The sequence below is a fragment of the Acomys minous genome, assembly GCF_964271855.1.
Source record: "Acomys minous genome assembly, chromosome: 5".
NCBI classification, from domain to species: domain Eukaryota; kingdom Metazoa; phylum Chordata; class Mammalia; order Rodentia; family Muridae; genus Acomys; species Acomys minous.
The window spans coordinates 106,005,241-106,023,700 of record NC_140494.1 but is presented as its reverse complement, the minus strand read 5'-3'; the positions used below and the strand labels follow the sequence as shown (position 1 = coordinate 106,023,700).

At 46.8% G+C, this 18,460-nt stretch overlaps 1 protein-coding gene across 8 annotated transcripts in view; it reads right to left on the bottom strand.

Annotated features, from left to right (window-relative positions):
* Positions 1 to 18,460, bottom strand: part of SIK3 (SIK family kinase 3) — a 213,391-nt gene that overhangs the window by 39,031 nt on the left and 155,900 nt on the right. For all 8 annotated transcript variants that reach the window (XM_084782642.1, XM_084782637.1, XM_084782636.1 and 5 more), the window contains exons 5-6: positions 10,058 to 10,182; positions 9,385 to 9,508 (exon numbers count right to left, since the gene is read on the bottom strand). In XM_084782642.1, coding sequence (XP_084638768.1) covers positions 9,385 to 9,508; positions 10,058 to 10,182 — 249 coding nt within the window. The remainder of the gene's footprint in view (positions 1 to 9,384; positions 9,509 to 10,057; positions 10,183 to 18,460) is intronic.

Genomic DNA, 18,460 nt, shown 5'->3' with positions numbered 1-18,460 from the left:
AGCTTCTACTTGGGAATTTCTTTCTCTATTTTCCTTTTTGTTTGTTTTGGTTTTCGAGACAGGGTTTCTCTGTGTAGCCTTGGCTGTCCTGGAATTCTTTTGTAGACCAGGTTGGCCTCGAACTCACAGCGATCTGACTACCTTTGCCTCCTGAGTGCTGGGATTAAAGGTGTGCACCACCATGCCTGGCTCTTTCTATTTTTCTATATAGGGTCTCTGTAATCCAGACAGCAATTGGCTTGAAAGGGAGAGTAACAAGCAGAGCACTTCAGCTCTCTGTCCCTGGTTTTCTAGAAAGTTAGTGAAACTCATGGGAAAGGGACAAGGCTGTCTTTCCTCTCACAAGTAGGTCTACTTTGTTGCCTTTTGGTTTTTAAATGGGTCTCATAGCTCACAAGTTGGCCTTGAAACTGGTATACAGCTGAGGGTGGCCCATGATCCTCCTGCCTCTGCCTTCCAAACACTGGGATTACAAGTGTGTGGCACCACACTCAGCTCTCTGGCATGAGTTGTGATCCCTGTGTGGATGGACACCAAAGCACCACAGGTTTTTCCTCCTGGATGGGGCGCAGACCTCCAACGACCTCCAAGGACATCCCTTTGCACTCAGAGCTCAGCAGCAAGTGACGCCCATTCCTGGTCCCAGTGCTCTCCACAAAGTGCTTTTCGCCAGAGTAGACACTGTGTGGTTCTTGATGAGGAAGCTGACGAGGCAGACCTACTTTCCTCTAAGTGGAAGCTGTCTGGCAGTAGCTGCAGGCCATATTCTCCATCAGAAGCATTATGTAAGCGGGGTCTTGCATTCCAGTCATAAAATGCTTATGCAATATTACAGCTAATTAAGTCCCAATGAAGGCCAATCAATAAGGACTCAAAAATATTGCCCACAAGAGATCTCAAAGCACTCAGCATCAGTGCAGTTTCCTCATGGTAAATTAATTTTCCTTCCGTTAAGTAAATGATCTGACTGTGTTTGCTCGTAGGTGGGATTTAATAGGAGTATAAGGCAAAATAAGTAACCATGGGTTTAAGAATGTGTTCTTAGGGAGTGGATCTAGTAACCAAAAGCTTAAGTTGTTGGCTTCATCAGTGGGTGGAGTCAGATGAGGCCTCTGTTGATACTGGCCAGACCAAGTCTTATGTTGTGATAGCCCAGGAAAACTAAGTCTTCTCGTGGACATGTGGTTAAGGCTGAAATGCTACCTGGACGACAGCTCTGAGCACTGGGTCAATCCAAGAAGCTTCACTTGTAAAATAGTGGCCTGTACCAAACATGATTTACTAGAGACCCAGACAGCCAACTTTATAGTAAGTCAAATAGCTGTTGCTTTCCCCTCTGGGAGATGGTCTCACTATGTGGCCCAGCCTGGCCTCCTATGTAGCCAATGTTGGCTTCAAACTCACTTGTGTTCCTCCTGCTTCAGCTCCCTGAGTGCTGGTATGACACAACACAGAGCCCAATACAACATGGAGCCTAAGGATGATTCTACAGTTAAGCAGTAACTTCTTTCTCAACTTTCCTTTTTTTCGGGGGAGGGGGGTGAGGAGCACGCTGAGACAGTGTTTTCATTACGTAGCCTCCCTCCATGTCCTGGAACTTAGAGATATGCCTGCCACTCTCCTGAGTGCAGAGATTAAAGGTGTGGCGTGCGCCTTTCATGTGCCCAGCACTGTGATTCCTTCCACATTTCATTCAAAACCCTCACTGGAAACACAGTGCCCTGCCAGGCGCTGGCGGAAGATGCAGCTGTGTAAAATGCACTGTGCTGTCCCAGGGCTTGGGGAGGAGAGTCCATAATGAACTAGTGGTATAAAATCACTCCAGCCCAGAACAAATGCCACTTAACAGGCTGTGACCTCAGCTGAGTGGTTTCAGGACACCCATGGAAGGATATTGGTATCTAATAAGGTTTGCCCCACTGTGTGAGGCCAAGTTCACCCCACAGTTACTGCAGCCAAGAAGCTCCAGTCTTGAACCAACAGTGTCCATCCGCAGAGCCTGGTCTCCCATACAGCGGAGACACCAGAATGCAACTCGGCCGGAGAAGGACAGTGGGGAGGGTCTTCTCAAGTCTCTAATGCAGAAATCCATCCCAGCCTGGCTGACATTCTACATCTTTCTGCGGATATCAGTAAGCTCAGCTCCCCTTGGTGACAGCCAGAGAACAGGCTGCTCCTAAGGACATTCCTCAACCACACTGCCCTCTATGGAACAGTGACAGAAACAAAGTGACAGCCGACTTGACAGTCCTGAGCCAGGTCCAGGTCTGGTGAGTCATGACTATGCCCAGAGACAGAAAGAAGACCCAGGGCCATGCTTCCCTTGAATGGGGAACTCCATGATACTTGAAGATAACATCCTATGAGTGCATTTGCTTCTGTGCCTCACCATGTGGACAGCAGCAGCCTCTGATGGGCTCGGGGCTTATGTGTATTGCCGAGGACGAGAATGATCCTACAGTAAGAGGGCAAGTGTCAACTCACTTCTCATTTTCTGTACTTAATCTTACAGAGCTGTTGTCTTTTGCTCTATGCAGGGAACTTCCTCCCTGAGATTATAGAGTGACAATACTTAAGACAATCAGCTGTCATCCTTAGAGTCTTCCAGCTTTTATGATAACTTATTAAGAGTGTGGTTTCAATACCTATTTGCCAGGAGCCATTCCCAGCAACCAGCTTTGGGGAGGTCTGATTGAGCAAGAGCCTCTGCTATGGTGTGAGAGGCTGCTGCGGTGGAAGATGTAGGGGATCAAAACTCCTCACAGGAAATACTCTGGATACTGGAAAAGCACAGGAAGTAGTTTATTGATCCACCCTTTTGTGTGTGTGTGTGACATTGAGACTGAGCAGAACAATGCAGCATCTGAGGGGAGGCTGAGCTGTGCTGAGCTGTGCAGCTTTAACAAGGCAGCTCTTCTCTAACCACAATAATATAAGGTAACGATTCCAGGGTGTGGGCGTATTGCTAAAGCAGATGAAATAAAGGAAAATACTTAGTAAACTCCAAAGCCTTGGAGAAATGAAGCTCTCTGTGTTCGGGAGTGGAGCAGGGGGTACCAGGCTATCGTGCGGCCCAGGGTAGCTTCAAACTCACTAAGCAGCTACAGGTGACTTTAGTTCCTGGGCCCTCCTGCTTCCACCCCGCCAAGAGCCGAGACTGGGCATGCGCAATGTGATTGCTTTGAGTGTTTGAGTGTGAGTATCCCCATTGGAAGGGCTTTGTAGCCTGTATTTTAGCAAACCTCCTTTAACACATCTTTACATACGCCTACTAAAACCCAGACGCTACCCCAAGGCCTGCGAGAAAACCTAACCTTATCCCCATCAGCTGGGGATGAAGCGGGAGGTGGGAAGACAGCAAACAGCATGTGGAATTGTGGTAAGTGTGACAAACAGAATTTTGAAAAGCCATTGGTGGTGGCCATGGTGTCAAGAGAAACCTCAGAGGACCCACCTGAGGAACAGTGTGTTTGCTGAGTCTGGGAAAGGAGCTTCTCATGACTAAAGCCCAGGCTTGAGGTCAGAACAAAACAAGATGGCAGCGCAGGAGGTGGAAAGGGGGTGGCTGGGTGGCGAGTGCTGCAGGAGGAGTCACAATTGTGCACGTTTCTGATTTTTCCTTTTCTTTTTCAGGTCTGACCCACTATGCAGCCCTGGCGCTGATATAGATCCACCTGCCTCGGAGGGCTGGGGCTGAAGGTGTGCAGCACCACACCCAGCCTGATTTTAAGAACAAACAAAAGCCCTTGGAGCCCAGGAGGGGTCGACTCTGATAGACTCAGTATGAACTAAGTGCTGCTCTGTGCCAGACACTCTGGTAGATTATAAAGAATTGTAGGAAAGATGCCATGTCTGGTGCGGGAGGTATATAATTAAAGAATTAGTTACAATATATTTTTATAAATGTCACAGTAGTAAGTCAAAGTTCAGAAAGATTTGAAAAAAGTCCAAGGGATGCTCTGGCCTGTACCTCTCAGCTGCTGAGTGACAAGTATGTGCCGCCACACCCAATCCTTTTAAGTGGGTTCTGAGGATGGAAGTCCTGCTCTGGGCTTGTGATATAACGCCTTACTGGTGGCTCCCACCCCTGCCGTCACCATCTGTAACTTACCTAACTTCTTGTTAGAGTCTGCGTTACAAGAGAGAGTGGAATGGAGTTTGGAAAGAAAGTATTTGGGGCGGAGGGAACCAGAAGTAATTCAGAAGAGCTGTAGCTGGGCGTTGGGGACCTAACAAAAGCAAGGCCAGCTCTCAGCGTTCTCCTGCCACTGCTTCCCAAGCACTGGTTGTGAGATCAAAAAAACAAAGCTGCAATCAGCATCTAAAGAACAGAATAAAATATATTGGGGTGTGATGCCAATAGTAAGAATAAGCTTTGCCCTTTAGAAAATGCTAGAGGGAGGCTGGTAACACTGCCTTCATGAAGCCCTAGGTTTGACCACCAGTACCAGAGCAGGGAAGCTGTGGGTGGCTGCTGACATGCCTGTAACTCTGGCACTCAGGAGACTGGAGCAGATGGATCTTGAGCCTAAGATCAACCTGGGCTATAGAGTGAGACGGTCTCAAAACAGTACATTTTGATTTTTTTTTTACATGAGTATGTGTATTCTAGGTTACAGGGTATGTGTGTGTGTGAGTGTGTTTATATATATATATATATAATGGTTGTAGTGAAAAATACTTGAAATTCAGTGCTTTAGACATATTAGGAGTAGCAAACTTAGTCAGGCGTGGTGGCGCACACCTTTAATTCCAGCACTTGGGAGGCAGAGGCAGGTGGATCACTGTGAGTTCGAGGCTAGCCTGGTCTACAAAGTGAGTCTAGGACAGCCAAGGCTACACACAGAGACCCTGTCTCGAAACCCCCACCCCACCAAAAAAAAAAAAAAAAAAAAAAAAAAAAAGGAGAGAAAAGGTAGTAGTAAACTTTAAGGCAATAGTAAACAACTAAAACATTTTAAACTAAAAAATGATAAATATGATCAGATTTGTGTGTTTGTGTCTGTGCACATATGAGGCATGTGTGCATGGTGTAGTTTGTTATTCATATCTGCAAAAGTTTCTCATGCAGCAACATGGAGACTGGACCAGGATCAAAATAACATTCCACACATTTGCAGGGCTTAGTGGCACATGCCTTTAATCTTAGCACTCAGAAGGCAGAGGCAGGTGGGTCTCTATGAGTTCAAGGCCAGCCTGGTATACAAAGCAAGCCCAGGACTGCCAAGGCGACATAGAGAAATTCTGTCTTGAACAACACCCCCCAAGGCTCCACCCATTTTGACTAGTGTCCAATTTAGGCAAGAGAAGAAAGGTAACAGCATGCTCTGTAGGGGTGGCTACAGGAATGGAGGGCTGGCTACAGAGTTCCAGGCCCAGCTGGCTCTGGTAGTGCTAAGAGAAGAAACAATGCAGACCTCTTTCTGCCAAGCCTCAGAAGGGGACAGCATTTGCTAGGACAAGGGACACCAAATGGAGACATTTGTGGATAGGGAATGAAATTCATCTTGGAAAATGTTTCAATGATGTGATTTCAAGATATAAAAGGAAGACACGAGAGTCATAAATAGCCTTTGGTTCAGTGGTAGAATGCCTGCCTACCATACTCAAGGTCCTGGGTCCAATTCTCAGCACTACAGAAGAACAAAGGTTTTTGTTTTGTTTTGTTTTGTTTTGTTTTGTTTTGTTTTGTTTTTTAAAGATGCTAGATAGCAAATGGTTGGATATGTAGCCCTAGACCTCAGGAGAAAATTCGGAGACAGTTAATTGGGGACTGTTCCTAACAGTGATCAGTGAAGCCATGGCAGTACCTAAGATGGCTCAGAAAGATTGTGTGAACAAGAGGAGATGTAAGGGATTAACAGAGGAGGTGGATCTGGCAGAGATGACTAAAACAGTACACTCAGGGCACAGAGGACATGTGTCTCAGAAGCAGTAAGAAAAATAGGCTTTAGAAGACACTGGAAAACCCTAACCAAAAAAAAAAAAAAAAAAAAGGGGGGCAATTCCAGGTCCTTGGGAGACTAAGGTAGAAGGATTGCTTGAGCCCAAGAGTTCAAAGGCAGCTTAGAAAACACAGCCAGACTTCGTTGGGGATTTAAAAAATGAAAACCTGATGAGACACCTCAACAAAGATGTACAGTTAGCAAATAAACAAATGAAAAAATGCTCAGAATCACAGATCCCAGAGTTACAAATTAAAGACACCACCACACACCTGTGAGGGACCACGCCCAACAAGCTAAACAGGCAAAAGCTGGCAAGGCGTGCAGCTATAAGCACTGTCATTCACAACACAACACAGCTCCGGAAGGCAGTTTGGCAGTGTGTTACAGATGTAAACAAGCGCTTACCATATGACCTCACAGCCACTCTCCTTGGTGCTTACACAAGTGAATGGAACAAAAATCTGCACAAGGGCATCACAGCAACCTTATTATAACTGTCAAAAACTGAAAAGCAACCATGACACTTATCAGTGGACCAAGGACTAGACTGTGTGCATCCAGACAAGGCAGTACTGTGCAGCAGTGCAAGGACATGAGCTAGCAGGACACAGCAGACCTATATGCCTGTCCATGTTCCTAAGGGAAAGGTCAATGCAAAAAGCCACACATGGTGTTTCCAACCATATCACATTCTGGAAAAGTAAAAATGTACAGAGGCAATGAAAGGGACTGACGATTGCCAGAGGGGAGAGGGAGGAGGGAAGAACAGGAGAAGCCCACAGGACCATCCCAGAAGTGGAGCTACGCTGTCTGACATGACTATGGTGGATAAATATCTTTACACACTTGTCAAAGCCCAGCAAATTCACAACTCCTACATGAACCCCGATGTAAACTACAGGCTCTGAGTGACAGGGCGTGTGTGTGTGTGTGTGTGTGTGTGTGTGTGTGTGTGTAGTAATAATTGAAACAAGTGTGTGTGTGTGTGCATGTGTGTGTGTGCATGTGTGTCTGTATGTGTAAGTGTGCACTGGCAATAGGGAAGCTGTGGAAGGTGAGGCAGAGGGCACATGGATATCTCTGTCCCTTCAGTTCAGTTCTGCTGTGAACTTAAAACTGTTCTAATTTTCTTCCCTAGTATGGAATGGTAAAGTGTAGTCACCATGACAACAGGAAATGCAGCTACTGGCAAGAGGTCTGATGACCAGGGCTAGAGCCACACAGTGCACACTTCTCTGCCTTCTTCACTGTAGTCAAGCTAGGCAGAGTCAAGGCTTTGCCTTTCCTTACTTGTTCCTTCCACTCCTCTCCTGCTGTGTGTGCGGATTTGCTCCCTGCTGCGCCACCCAAGCCTCAGCAGTGAGCTCCACTCTTTTATACCCAGCATCCAGTTCTGTCTTCTTCCTCAGCATCCAGGAAGATCTTCACTTGTCCAGAGGAGTAGACTCTGGCCTTCCTCCCTAGCCATTCTCCTGACCCTCTCTGCCTTCCTCATCTCTAAGCATCCGTGCATGGCCTGCTTGCACCGAGTGACGCCATCCAGTAGCATTAGGTTAAATGGTGATGATGCTCAGACAGGCACTGTAGGCCAGAGCTCATTCTCTTCAACTGCTGGCCAGAACCTTAACTTAGATGGCTAACAGGCACCGGAAGCTTGACATTTCTAAAAACATCTCTCCAAAATGTTAACTATTTTCTCTCAGTTATCCTCATATCAACAACTCATGTGTACTCTACGTCTCCTACTAACCAAGCTCCTTCTCTACAAGCACCTTCGCTGAGCCTGCACTGCACAACACTGTGCTATACCACACAGCACTGCATTCCACTAGACAGCACCGCATAGCATTCCATTAAACAGCACTGCATTCCAGTAGACAGCACTTCACTGCACTCCACTAGACAGCACTGTACTGCACTCCACTAGACAGCACTGCACTGCGTTCCACTAGACAGCACTGCACTGCACTCCACTAGATAGCACTCCACTGCACTCCACTAGACAGTACTGGATTATATTCCACTACACAGCACTGCATTCCACTCAGCAGCACTACATCGCATTCCACTAGACAGCGCTGCCCTACACTGCACTGTGCTAGAAGACACAGCACTGCCAACACTACACTGCACTGTGCTCTATACACCACATTGCATTACACAGCACTACAATCTCCTTTTCAGTTGGCAGTGTCCTTAAAAGTCACTGCAAAATCTTTTCAATTTGTGTTTAAATTTTTTTCATAATAAATTCAGAAGAACCCCATAGGCCAGAGCATATCTTCGTTTGGGAGTTTCTAGTTCTCCTTCCAGAGCAAAAGCCCCAAGTCTACATCTGCTGAGAGCGCCCTAACGGAAGCTCCTTCTCAACTCTCTGACTTCGCTCTTCACTCTGAACTCCTCCTCCTCTTGGACCCACGCCCAGCTGCTCCCTCCCTCGGCCCTTCGAGCTGTGATCCTCCTGCACCCTTCCTTTCCAGTTGTCCCTGAAATGTCACATTTCCCAACTGTACCTCTTTGAATGATCTCCCAACCCACCATCTTAAAGGTTTCTACTTCGTTTTCCTGTAGCATTATCGCTACCGGATACAGGACCTCCCGGCCATAGTTCTGACATGACTCAGTTGAGCGCAGCCCACATTCTACCTACTTGTTTTAAAGGTGTGCATGCTCTCCCTAAGAGGAAAGCAGGTGGACAGAAGGCACCACCCTCTACAGTGGCTAAGACGTGACCTCTTCTATGCACAGAAATGATGACAAAACAAAACAAAACAAAACAAAAAGACCAAAAAAACAAAAACAAAAAACCCAAACCAACCAAACAAACAAACCCATCCATCCCTATGCCCTAAACTGAAGCCGAACCCACACAGGTTCTGAGCTGTCTGAAACTCACATCTGGTTCTGGTAAGATTTCTCAAACAGTATTATCTTACTGCCCACTTAACTTTAAAATGTTCTTAAACAATTAGAATCTGAAAGTAGACTACAGAACTAGGAAAGGCGATCGTATCAGCAAAGATACAAAGCCTGCTCATCCCCGGCATCTGAGCCAACACAGGTGCTCCTGCACTGCAGGGAAAGGGAGTCGGGAGGACAGGTGAAATAGAAAAGTTGATCCCACAGAGGCTACATAATGGCACCAGTGACTCAGTACACATCCATTAATCTAATATGAATAGTCAGGGGCCACACAAAACTCTCAGCCAACTCAGTGAGGAAACGAACGCTCAGACAAACTAGTGCTGAGCAGGGTCCACCCAGTTCAAGCCCCGATCCCTGGGCCAAAGCTGGTGGCTTGTTTTGCTCCTAAGGAAGCTTGCCTCTCGGAGGAACTGGGGCAGCATTTACCCAGCACCACTACACTTCTGAAGTTACTTAACACGCCTGACTCTCCATGAACCCCGCCATAGCTTTGTGCTGGCAGGTCCCTTACCTGTGGACATAAAAAATGGGATGCGGAACTTTCCACTGAGCACCCGGGCCCGCAGGTTCTGCAGTGTGCTCCCATCAAATGGCAGGGCACCACACACAAGCACGTAGAGGACAACTCCGAGACTCTGCATCCCAAACAGAGAGTACGGACAGTTAATTACATCAGAGGACAGAAAAGAGGCCATTAGTGTATGACGATGATGGAACCAACTTTTCCTTCTTTCTTCAGGACATAATACGAGTGACTGTCAAGGTCACTGTCTTCAGAGCACTTAATGCTCCTCTTTGTGTCCAGATATGAATTTCGGGTGAGATTCCGAATATTTCTCAGAGCCCAGCCTCTAGGAAAGAAGAATAAGTCCTGTTCTTGGCACAGGCACCGCCCACTCAGGCTCTCACAGGTTCTTCTGCAGACGCAAAGGGAGTAGTTGAAATCCAAGGCTCATGAGAGAGGCTGCCAGTGGAGACTGCACATGGGCAGGGGTGTGTGTGTGTGTGTGTGTGTGTGTGTGTGTGTGTGTGTGTGTGTGTGTGTGTGTGTGTGTGTGCGCGCGCGCGCACGCGCGCGCAAGTAGAGGTAGAAGTGCGCGCCACTTGCACATGGCACTATGTGCCCCTAGCAGGGCAGCTGTCATGTGGCGCAGGGACAGGATGGTAAGAGGGGAGGTACTTACCCAGATGTCTACTTTGGGCCCGTCATACTCCTTCCCTTCAAAGAGCTCTGGTGCGGCATAGGGAGGGCTGCCACACCACGTCTTCAGCAGCTGCCCGGGAGTGAAGAGGTTGCTGAAGCCGAAGTCTAGAAAGGCAAGTGGAGAACACTCATGTCAGCAACCCAGCCGACACTGGTCTCTGGCTAGTGGAGCATGGGCCTGAAATAGCAAATGAGCAGCCAGCCGCCTGAGCTTGAGGGAACTGGGCACTAGGTCAGGTGTAACACCTGTCTTGCATGTGTGGGCCTGGAAAATGAAAGGGAGGGACAGAGAGAAGGTGAAGGGAGGGGGAGAACCATGCTGGGAAACTTTTAGCTGTGTGGACTCTACACTCCCAGCCTCACAGGCTGGCTTTGAACTCATGACACTCCCTGCCTTCGCTTCTTGAGTACTGGCACTACAGGTGCGAGGTACCACCCGGATGAAAGGCCTGCAGGTGTCCAGCGGGCAACTAAAGGCAGGGGAAAGCCTCTCATCTGCCTTCATTTTGCATCTATCCTGTAGACTTTAAGCCACTCATTTCTATAGAATCACAGGTTGGATGGATACACACCTGACAACAGGAGTCAATTCTACCCCACGAAGCACCAGTGACTTCGTATCCTGACTAGGCCAGTCCTGAGATGATGGTCAACAGAGCACAGCTGGAGCAAGACTAGTCAGCTGGGCAGCCTGTGTCAGGCACCGGTTCCTGTCCTTTCTCTACACAGACCGGTAACCCACAGCAGTAGCTCCGAGACGGAGCTAAGGACACTTGTCTTCCCAAGATAGTTATATTGATTAAATTCCTTCTCCTGTTTTAACCATTACTTTTTTCCTTCTGGTTTTCAGGTAGATGCCATATCTTAGAGTCCACAGGTTGGCTTAGTACTTGAAACACATGATGCCTCCTCAACAGGACTCCAAATTTTTATGACTTTTTACAAATACATTTATGACTGCTTAAAATTTAGGCAATGTAGCATTGTTATTACTAAAGTGATGCATTCAAAGTGAAGAAAATGCAATGTACTAGTAACTGAACAAAGAATAGTTACATTTTAACTTCAACTCTGTTTTATCAGCCCCACCTCCATTATTTTCTCCTCTTCTCACTAGTCTAAGGAGTAGAAAGACACAAGAGGAGCCATGGGAACACTGCGAAGATAGTAAGCAAGAATGGTAAGCCTGCTGCCACACAAGGTGCTGGGTTAAAGGCAGGCGGAAGCAGACAGAGTTGGACAACAGAGAGACTTCCATGGCAGCCACAGTGACAACCACAGCCACATAGTAAGACATGGTCTAAACAAACAAACAAACAAACAAACAAACGCAAGCCCAAACATAAAGGCCCTGGCACATCGCATGGGGACTTCTGGACAGTCTTTATGGCAGGCTGAACTATGCCTTGCCCCAGCATAACACATCCCCTGCAAGGCAAGCACCCGCCTGTCAGCAGCTGTGTCTCCCTTGGCCCTCTGCAGTTCTCTTTCTAACTAGCCAGAGGAGCCTGCCACCAAGGACCTGGGGTTCTGACTGCCTTTCAGTCTCTGTATCTCCTTGGGGCTAACACATCAGGTCCCACAGCTTCTAGTCCCATCAGTTTGGCAAAGTTCCCATTGTGAATCTTAAGTTCCTCTTCTGGATTCCCAGTAACTGCTTGGAAAGAGACTACTTTCTAAAATCAAACCTGTTCTTCCGGTGATGCTCCCACAGGACTCACTAATGGCGGAACCACCTGTCACTAAAGACACTGGCATCATCTTTAGCGACTCTCTCCACTTCCCCTTTGAGTTGGATAATAACCTTTTCCTTGTGTGTCTTGAATCTATCTCTCCTGTTTGTTTTCATCTGTCGCTATTTTTTTGTTTGGTTGGTTTTTTGGTTTTTTGAGACAGGGTTTCTCTGTGTAGCCTTGACTATCCTGGACTCGCTTTGTAGACTAGGCTGGCCTCGAACTCACAGCGATCCGCCTGCCTCTGCCTCCCAAGTGCTGGGATTAAAGGTGTGCGCCACCACCGCCCAGCTCCATCTGTCGTTTATAAAGAAAATTATGTTAGGAGGGCATGGGTATATGCACAATCCATGAAGGCCAGCAGAGGAAATTGAATCCCTTGGAGCTGGAGTTACAGGCTTTTGGGGAGCTGTCTGACATAGGTGCAGGGATTTGAACTCTGGTCCTTATGATCAAGCAACAAGTGTTCTGAATTGCTAAGCCATCATCCCAGCCCCTACTCCTGCCAGCCACCTTACCTTTCTCACCTCTGACCAAGACTTCCTATGCTTCCTACCTGTGTCACTGAACTTCCCTCTAAGCTATCCATTCAGAGCCCAGTGACTGCCACACAAAAGCAGATCCTGTTATCTCCTTGCTCAAAAAAGGAAAGGGCTTTCATCCTGTGTTTACATGTCTTTCTTTATTCTACTTCCTGCCTGGGCCTGTTCCTGTCTTTTCCAACTTTAAAATTCATTCATTTTCAAGGCACAGTCAAATGCTGCTTCTTGTATGACGCTTTAAGTGATTTCCAGGAGAAAACATCATGTCAATGGCTTCCTCTGGGTTGGCATAGCCTTTTGTTTATTCTCCTACACTCAAATCCCCAGCCCGCCTTATACTGTTTTTAGCTGTATGATGTGTACAAGCCCTCTGCTGATTACTTAATGGAGAGGATAGACTTTTATCTGTTCTTGTCTCTGCACAGTGTTTTAAATACACAGTAGAACCTCGAGAAGGGCTCACAAAAGTAAACTTAAGTAAAACCACTGTGTCGGTCCTTTCCAGAGCATATGGCTATTTGTGCCTTTTCACACTGATGATTCAATGGACCACCTACCAGATCCTCCATTTCCTATCCATCCCACCCGGGGTGCTGAAGATAACTTACAAGTCCACAAGGAGCTTAGCTCTGAGCCTGACAACTCATTACAGCTGGAGGAACAAAACAGTGCCATTTGTCAATAGAAATAAACACCTCTTTGTGGAATTTCTTAGACCCCTATGGTAGTTTGAATAAAAATGGCCCCCCATAGGCTTGTAGGGAGTGATGCTATTAGGAGATGTGGCCTTGAGGAATGGGTGTAGCTTTTTTAAAGGAAGTGCATCACTAGGGGGAGGGCTTTGAAGTCGTAGAAGCTCAAGCCACAGTAACGCCTGCTGCCTATGGCTCCAGATGTAGAACTCTCAGCTCCTGCTCCAGCACGGTGTCTACCTGTGCACTGCCATACCTCTTGCCATGAAGATAACGGACTCAGCCTCTGAGTCTGTAAGCCAGCCACTAGATGTTTCCCTTTGTAAGAGTTGCTGTGGTTATGGTGCCTCTTCACAGCAATGAGACCCTAACTAAGACGGTCCCCAGTCTTCTCTGTACTCCCCTGTGACTTTGTCTTTACCTTTATTTGCACGTGTGCATGCGTGCGTGTGTGTGTGTGTGTGTGTGTGTGTGTGTGTGTGTGTGTGTAATTCTTTCAAATTTTAAAACATTCTACCTCCCTTAGAGAAATCTATTCTCTTTCTCTTTAGCTCCTTAAGAACTATTTATTAAGCTGGGTGCGGTGGCGCATGCCTGTAATCCCAGCACTCAGGAGGCAGAGGCAGGCAAATCTCTGTGAATTTGAGGCCAGCCTGGCCTACAAGGTGAGTCCAGGACAGCCAGAGCTACACAGAGAAACTCTGTTTAGGAAGACCTAAAAAAACAAAAACAAAACCCCCCAAACTTTAAAAATAACTATATATTAGAGTTGCTTGAACAAGACCTGTGCAAGACAATACCAGTTGACATTCCAACATGAATAGAGGAAATGTCACAAAGCCCCACATCTAAACGAAGAGCTACCTGCAATTAATAGCTGCCAAGAAGGGGTGTGGGGGGTCAGTCTTCTCTACTACATGGATGAGGCCCACAAGTTATCCAAAACTGAGTAGTCAGAACTTACACATACACACACACACACACATAAACACACACACATACACATACACACATATAAACACATACACACATACACACACACACACACACACACACACACACACACACACACACACAGAGTGAATATGTAAGCAAAACTGTTTATGGCCTGGCATCTTGGCTCAGGCCTTTAATCTTAGCACTCTGGAGGCAGAGACAAATACGTATCTGTGAATTTGAGGTCAACCTGGTCTACACTGTGAGTTTCAGGCCATCCAAAGCTTCATAGTCAGATCATGTCTCAAAAACAAACAGCAAATGCTGCTTCTGAATGAAATCACATTTAAAGCCATAGTAACTGATCTACTTTGGGGGAGAAAGAGTCTTACTATGTGGCCTATGTAGCACAGGCTGGCCTAGATCTTGCTGTATAGCCCAGGCTGGCCTCTAACTCATGATTCCCCCTGCCTGGGCCTCCTGAGTGCTAGTACTAGAAGAATATACCATAAATCTTTTTAATGTCCAACTTTTGCAACATGGCTTTATACTTTGCAGTCTGCACAGAGTCACAGTGAACATTGCCCAAATGCTTTATAAGCAATGAGGGATGAGTTGCTAAAAATCGTTAACAAAACCCAGACTTGACGGCACAAGCCTGTCACCCCAGCTAACTGGAGGCTAAGGTGGGAGGACTCCAAGTGTGAGGTCAGCCCAGGCAGCTCACTGAGGCCTTGCCTTAGAACTGAAAGCAAAAAGAGGACCGGGCTCAGCAGCAGAATGCTCGCTGGCATCACAAATGAGGTTCAGCAACAGGGCATCTTTGGTAATGAGATGAAAGATGATTTAAATGCAGTTTGAGTAGGAAGCCTAGCAGTCAGGCCCACAGTCCTTCCTGACATACGTATTATCCTAATGCGAGGTTTCCTTAACCACGTGCTGCCGCCTTCCCTGCCAGTAGCCTTCAGCTCCCATGCCTCTTCATCACTGCTATGCATATGGTAAGCCAGAAGTGTGACCAGTTCAATGTGCATTTAACTGCAACGTAAGTTGTTTTTGAAGAGTTAAATCAGTCATGCAAGAGAAACCTCAAATTATTAACACACAGGAACATTGGGACTCATTTTGAAAACTCAGCTCCTAATAATAAATATTTAAGGGGCTGAAAAAAAATGGGCTGGAGAAAGTGTGTGCTGTGGTTTCTCTGAGTGGCTTGCCGTGTGGGCATCTTTACACACTCTTTGAGCGGAGGACCGTTTCTGAGACCTGCTGGCGACTCGGGGAAGCAGCAGGAGGACACTGGATGTGTGGCTGAGGCAGGGGTAGGAAGCCGTGGGCGGGCAGCTTCTACTGCCTATAGTACAGACAACTGAAATAGACCAAAACAGCAACCAACATGGAGGAGGACATGCTCCTAACACAAAATAAAGCGAAGACTAAAACAAGAATGTATTCTCGCTGGCCGACAACAACAACAACAAAAAACATTAACAACATCAGAAAGCGTAAGAGCCCAGGTCTGATCTGTACTACAAAGTACAGATACAGATCTAGAAAGTCAATGTTCCTGTTCAGTAGGCAACACAAGTCTCTCAGTTCCATAATGGCTCTTGTTTCTTCTACTCATTATTTATTTACTAATGTCTTGCACTCCTACCACCTCCATTACAAGACTCTAAGTACATCCTCCATCTCTTCACTCATTCCACATGACTGCATGGAAGACTTCCAGTAGACACAGCCTACAGATGAACGAAAGCACCAGGAACATGATCCTAGGGATGATTCATAAACAAAGTAGGGGCCAGTGAGATGACTCGGCCTGCAGGACTGCTTCCTGTACAAACCCGAGTTCAAGTCTGAAGCACTCACTAAAAGGTGGAGTGCAGCCAGCACACACCTGTCCGGAGGGGGCTCTAGGGCTCGCTGGCTGCCAGCCTAGCTGCAGGGTCAGTGAGAAGCTGTCGTAAGGGAACAGCATGGAGAGGGATAGAGCAGGACACGTGACGTCCTCCTGTGGCCCTCTGGTGCAGGTGCACACATACACATGTAAGCCATAGACACAGCACATACACTCTCACACAGAACTTCAATCAAAGATAGGTCTTAGCTGCGTGGGGAGGCATGGGGGAAGGTGGACTGTGAAGTGGGGTGGAGGGAACATGACTCAGAACTGGCTTCCTATGTAAGCTCAGAAAGGGGCTGCCCTGGGCGCTTGCATGAGGCTTGTGGTAAGAACCACTCAGAGTGCACAGCAGATCGGGTGAGATGAGCTCAGCTTTAAGTGCTGGATGCTGCGGGCCCTGCTTCCTTCCCCTCCCTGCTCCGCCTTGAGAAGTTCTATAAGACAAGACAAAAGACTAGTGATGCTCAACTACGGCCTTTGCTTCTTGATATATTCTCACCACAGCTCCACTCTTAAGCTGCTTTTATTCCCCCACCACATTCTTACTGAGGAAAATAAAAAACCATATTTCATAATTTCATCTAATTAACGTGCATTGGTAGTGGCTTTTGGTATATTAAAAGAGTTGGGAAACTGAAGCCAATTTTAGATTATTTTATGACAGGAAGAAGCCCTGTACCAACCAGTTACTCCCCACTGCCCCAGCACCGGGCATTCACTCACCCACTTTCCATCCCCTTGGGCTTGATCTTTTGTGCCGGGCTTCTCTCACTGCTGTAATATTTTAGTGTCCACCCATTTAGCATCTATCAGCTTCTTGTTAGCTTTGTGGTTGCTGCTGAGCAATAGTCCACGGCACAGATACACCACGGTCGTGCATTCATTCTCACATCAGTCTTCCACTGACGGAGTCAGGTTGTTCCCACCCATATGAGTGATGCTGCTATGAATACTCCTATGATTTTTGTATCAAAGTCTTTTCATTTCTCTTGGAGACAAACGGGTGGGGAGAGCTGAACTGTTGGGTCATATGGAAAGTCTATTGCTCGGCACTGCTGTGGTTCCTATCACTCTGTCCTAAGAGTAAGAAGCAGTACCTTGTCTTACTATAGTTTCACTTCGCACTTCCAGAAAACTACTGAAGACCACAGTGCTTTGTGCTTTTAAACAGGGACTTGCTTCCTAGCCTTTACCTTGTAATCCTCCAGCCTCAGCTTCCCTGATGAGGAGGAATTTGTAAGGAACAGGAAAGCACACTCCTCACTTATCAAGGGGAAAGTAGTAACACTGACTACAGTAAACTTCTATTATGGGGCTGGAGAGATGGCTCAGCAGTTAAATGCACCTGCTGTTCTTCCAGGGGAGCTGGGCTGGTTCTCGGTGCCCATGTGGCCTCTCCCACTGTCCATAGCTCTAGTTCCAGAGGATACCATGCCCTCTTCTGGCTTCTGTGGGTACTGAACGTACTTGAGCACACACACTCAGGCACTCACACATAAAATGAAACAAATAAATATTTTTAAAAACTGTATTAAAATCCATTCATGGAAAGACAAGTTAATGAGCACCCTGAGGGTGAGGGAAGATATCTATACCACACAACAAAGAGACTCTGAATATGCACAAAAGACCTTTCAAATCTCCCCAGCAGGAAGACGGGCAAAAGGCTTAAAAATCAGCTGACATGGGGGTGGGGGGGAAGCCAAAGGCAAAAAAGCTCAAGCTAAATAGAGAAAAATGTCATAATAAATTTAACTCATTGCTTCATATGATTAGCAAAAGCCAGGCGTGGTGGTGCACACCTTTAATCTCAGCACTGGGGAGGCAGAAGCTGGTGGGTCTCTGTGAGTTTAAGGCCAGCCTGGTCTACACAGTGAGTTCCAGGGCGGCTGGAGCTGCACTATGAGACCCTGTCTCCCGAAACCAAAAAGTCATCCGAAACAAACAAAAATAAACCCTCTATTTGCATAACAATGCTAATTAAAAACCCACATGAGCTGGAGTGATGGCACACACTTTTAATCCCAGCACTCGGGAGGCAGAGGCAGGCAGATCTCTGAGTTTGAGGCCAGCCTGGTCTACAGAGCGAGTTCCAGGACAGCCTGGGCTACACAGTGAGATGGTGTCTCAAACAAAACAAAACAAAACAAAACAAAACAAAACAAAACCCACCAATACCATCAAGGATGGCCATAACCTGCCAGGCTGACAGAGACTGAAAATTATGGTGACACTAAGCACTAGAGAGGACAGACCATGCACTTGGCATACAAATAGAAAGTGACACAGGCACACCACGAGACCACACTTTCACTCCTAAGTGTGTGTCCTTGTATGTTTAACAAAGCACACTGTATGTCTGACATACACCGGGTCACACAGAAATGCCTACTATAGCTGTTACAGTCCTGAACTAACAGCATCCAAATCGCTATCAACAGAAAAAGTAACATGTGGCACAATCATGTCATAGAATACTATATAAAAATTAAAATGAACAGATGACAGCAACATAAACATGATAAATCTCACAAACACAACGTTGCATGAAATAAGACACATACCATGACCAAT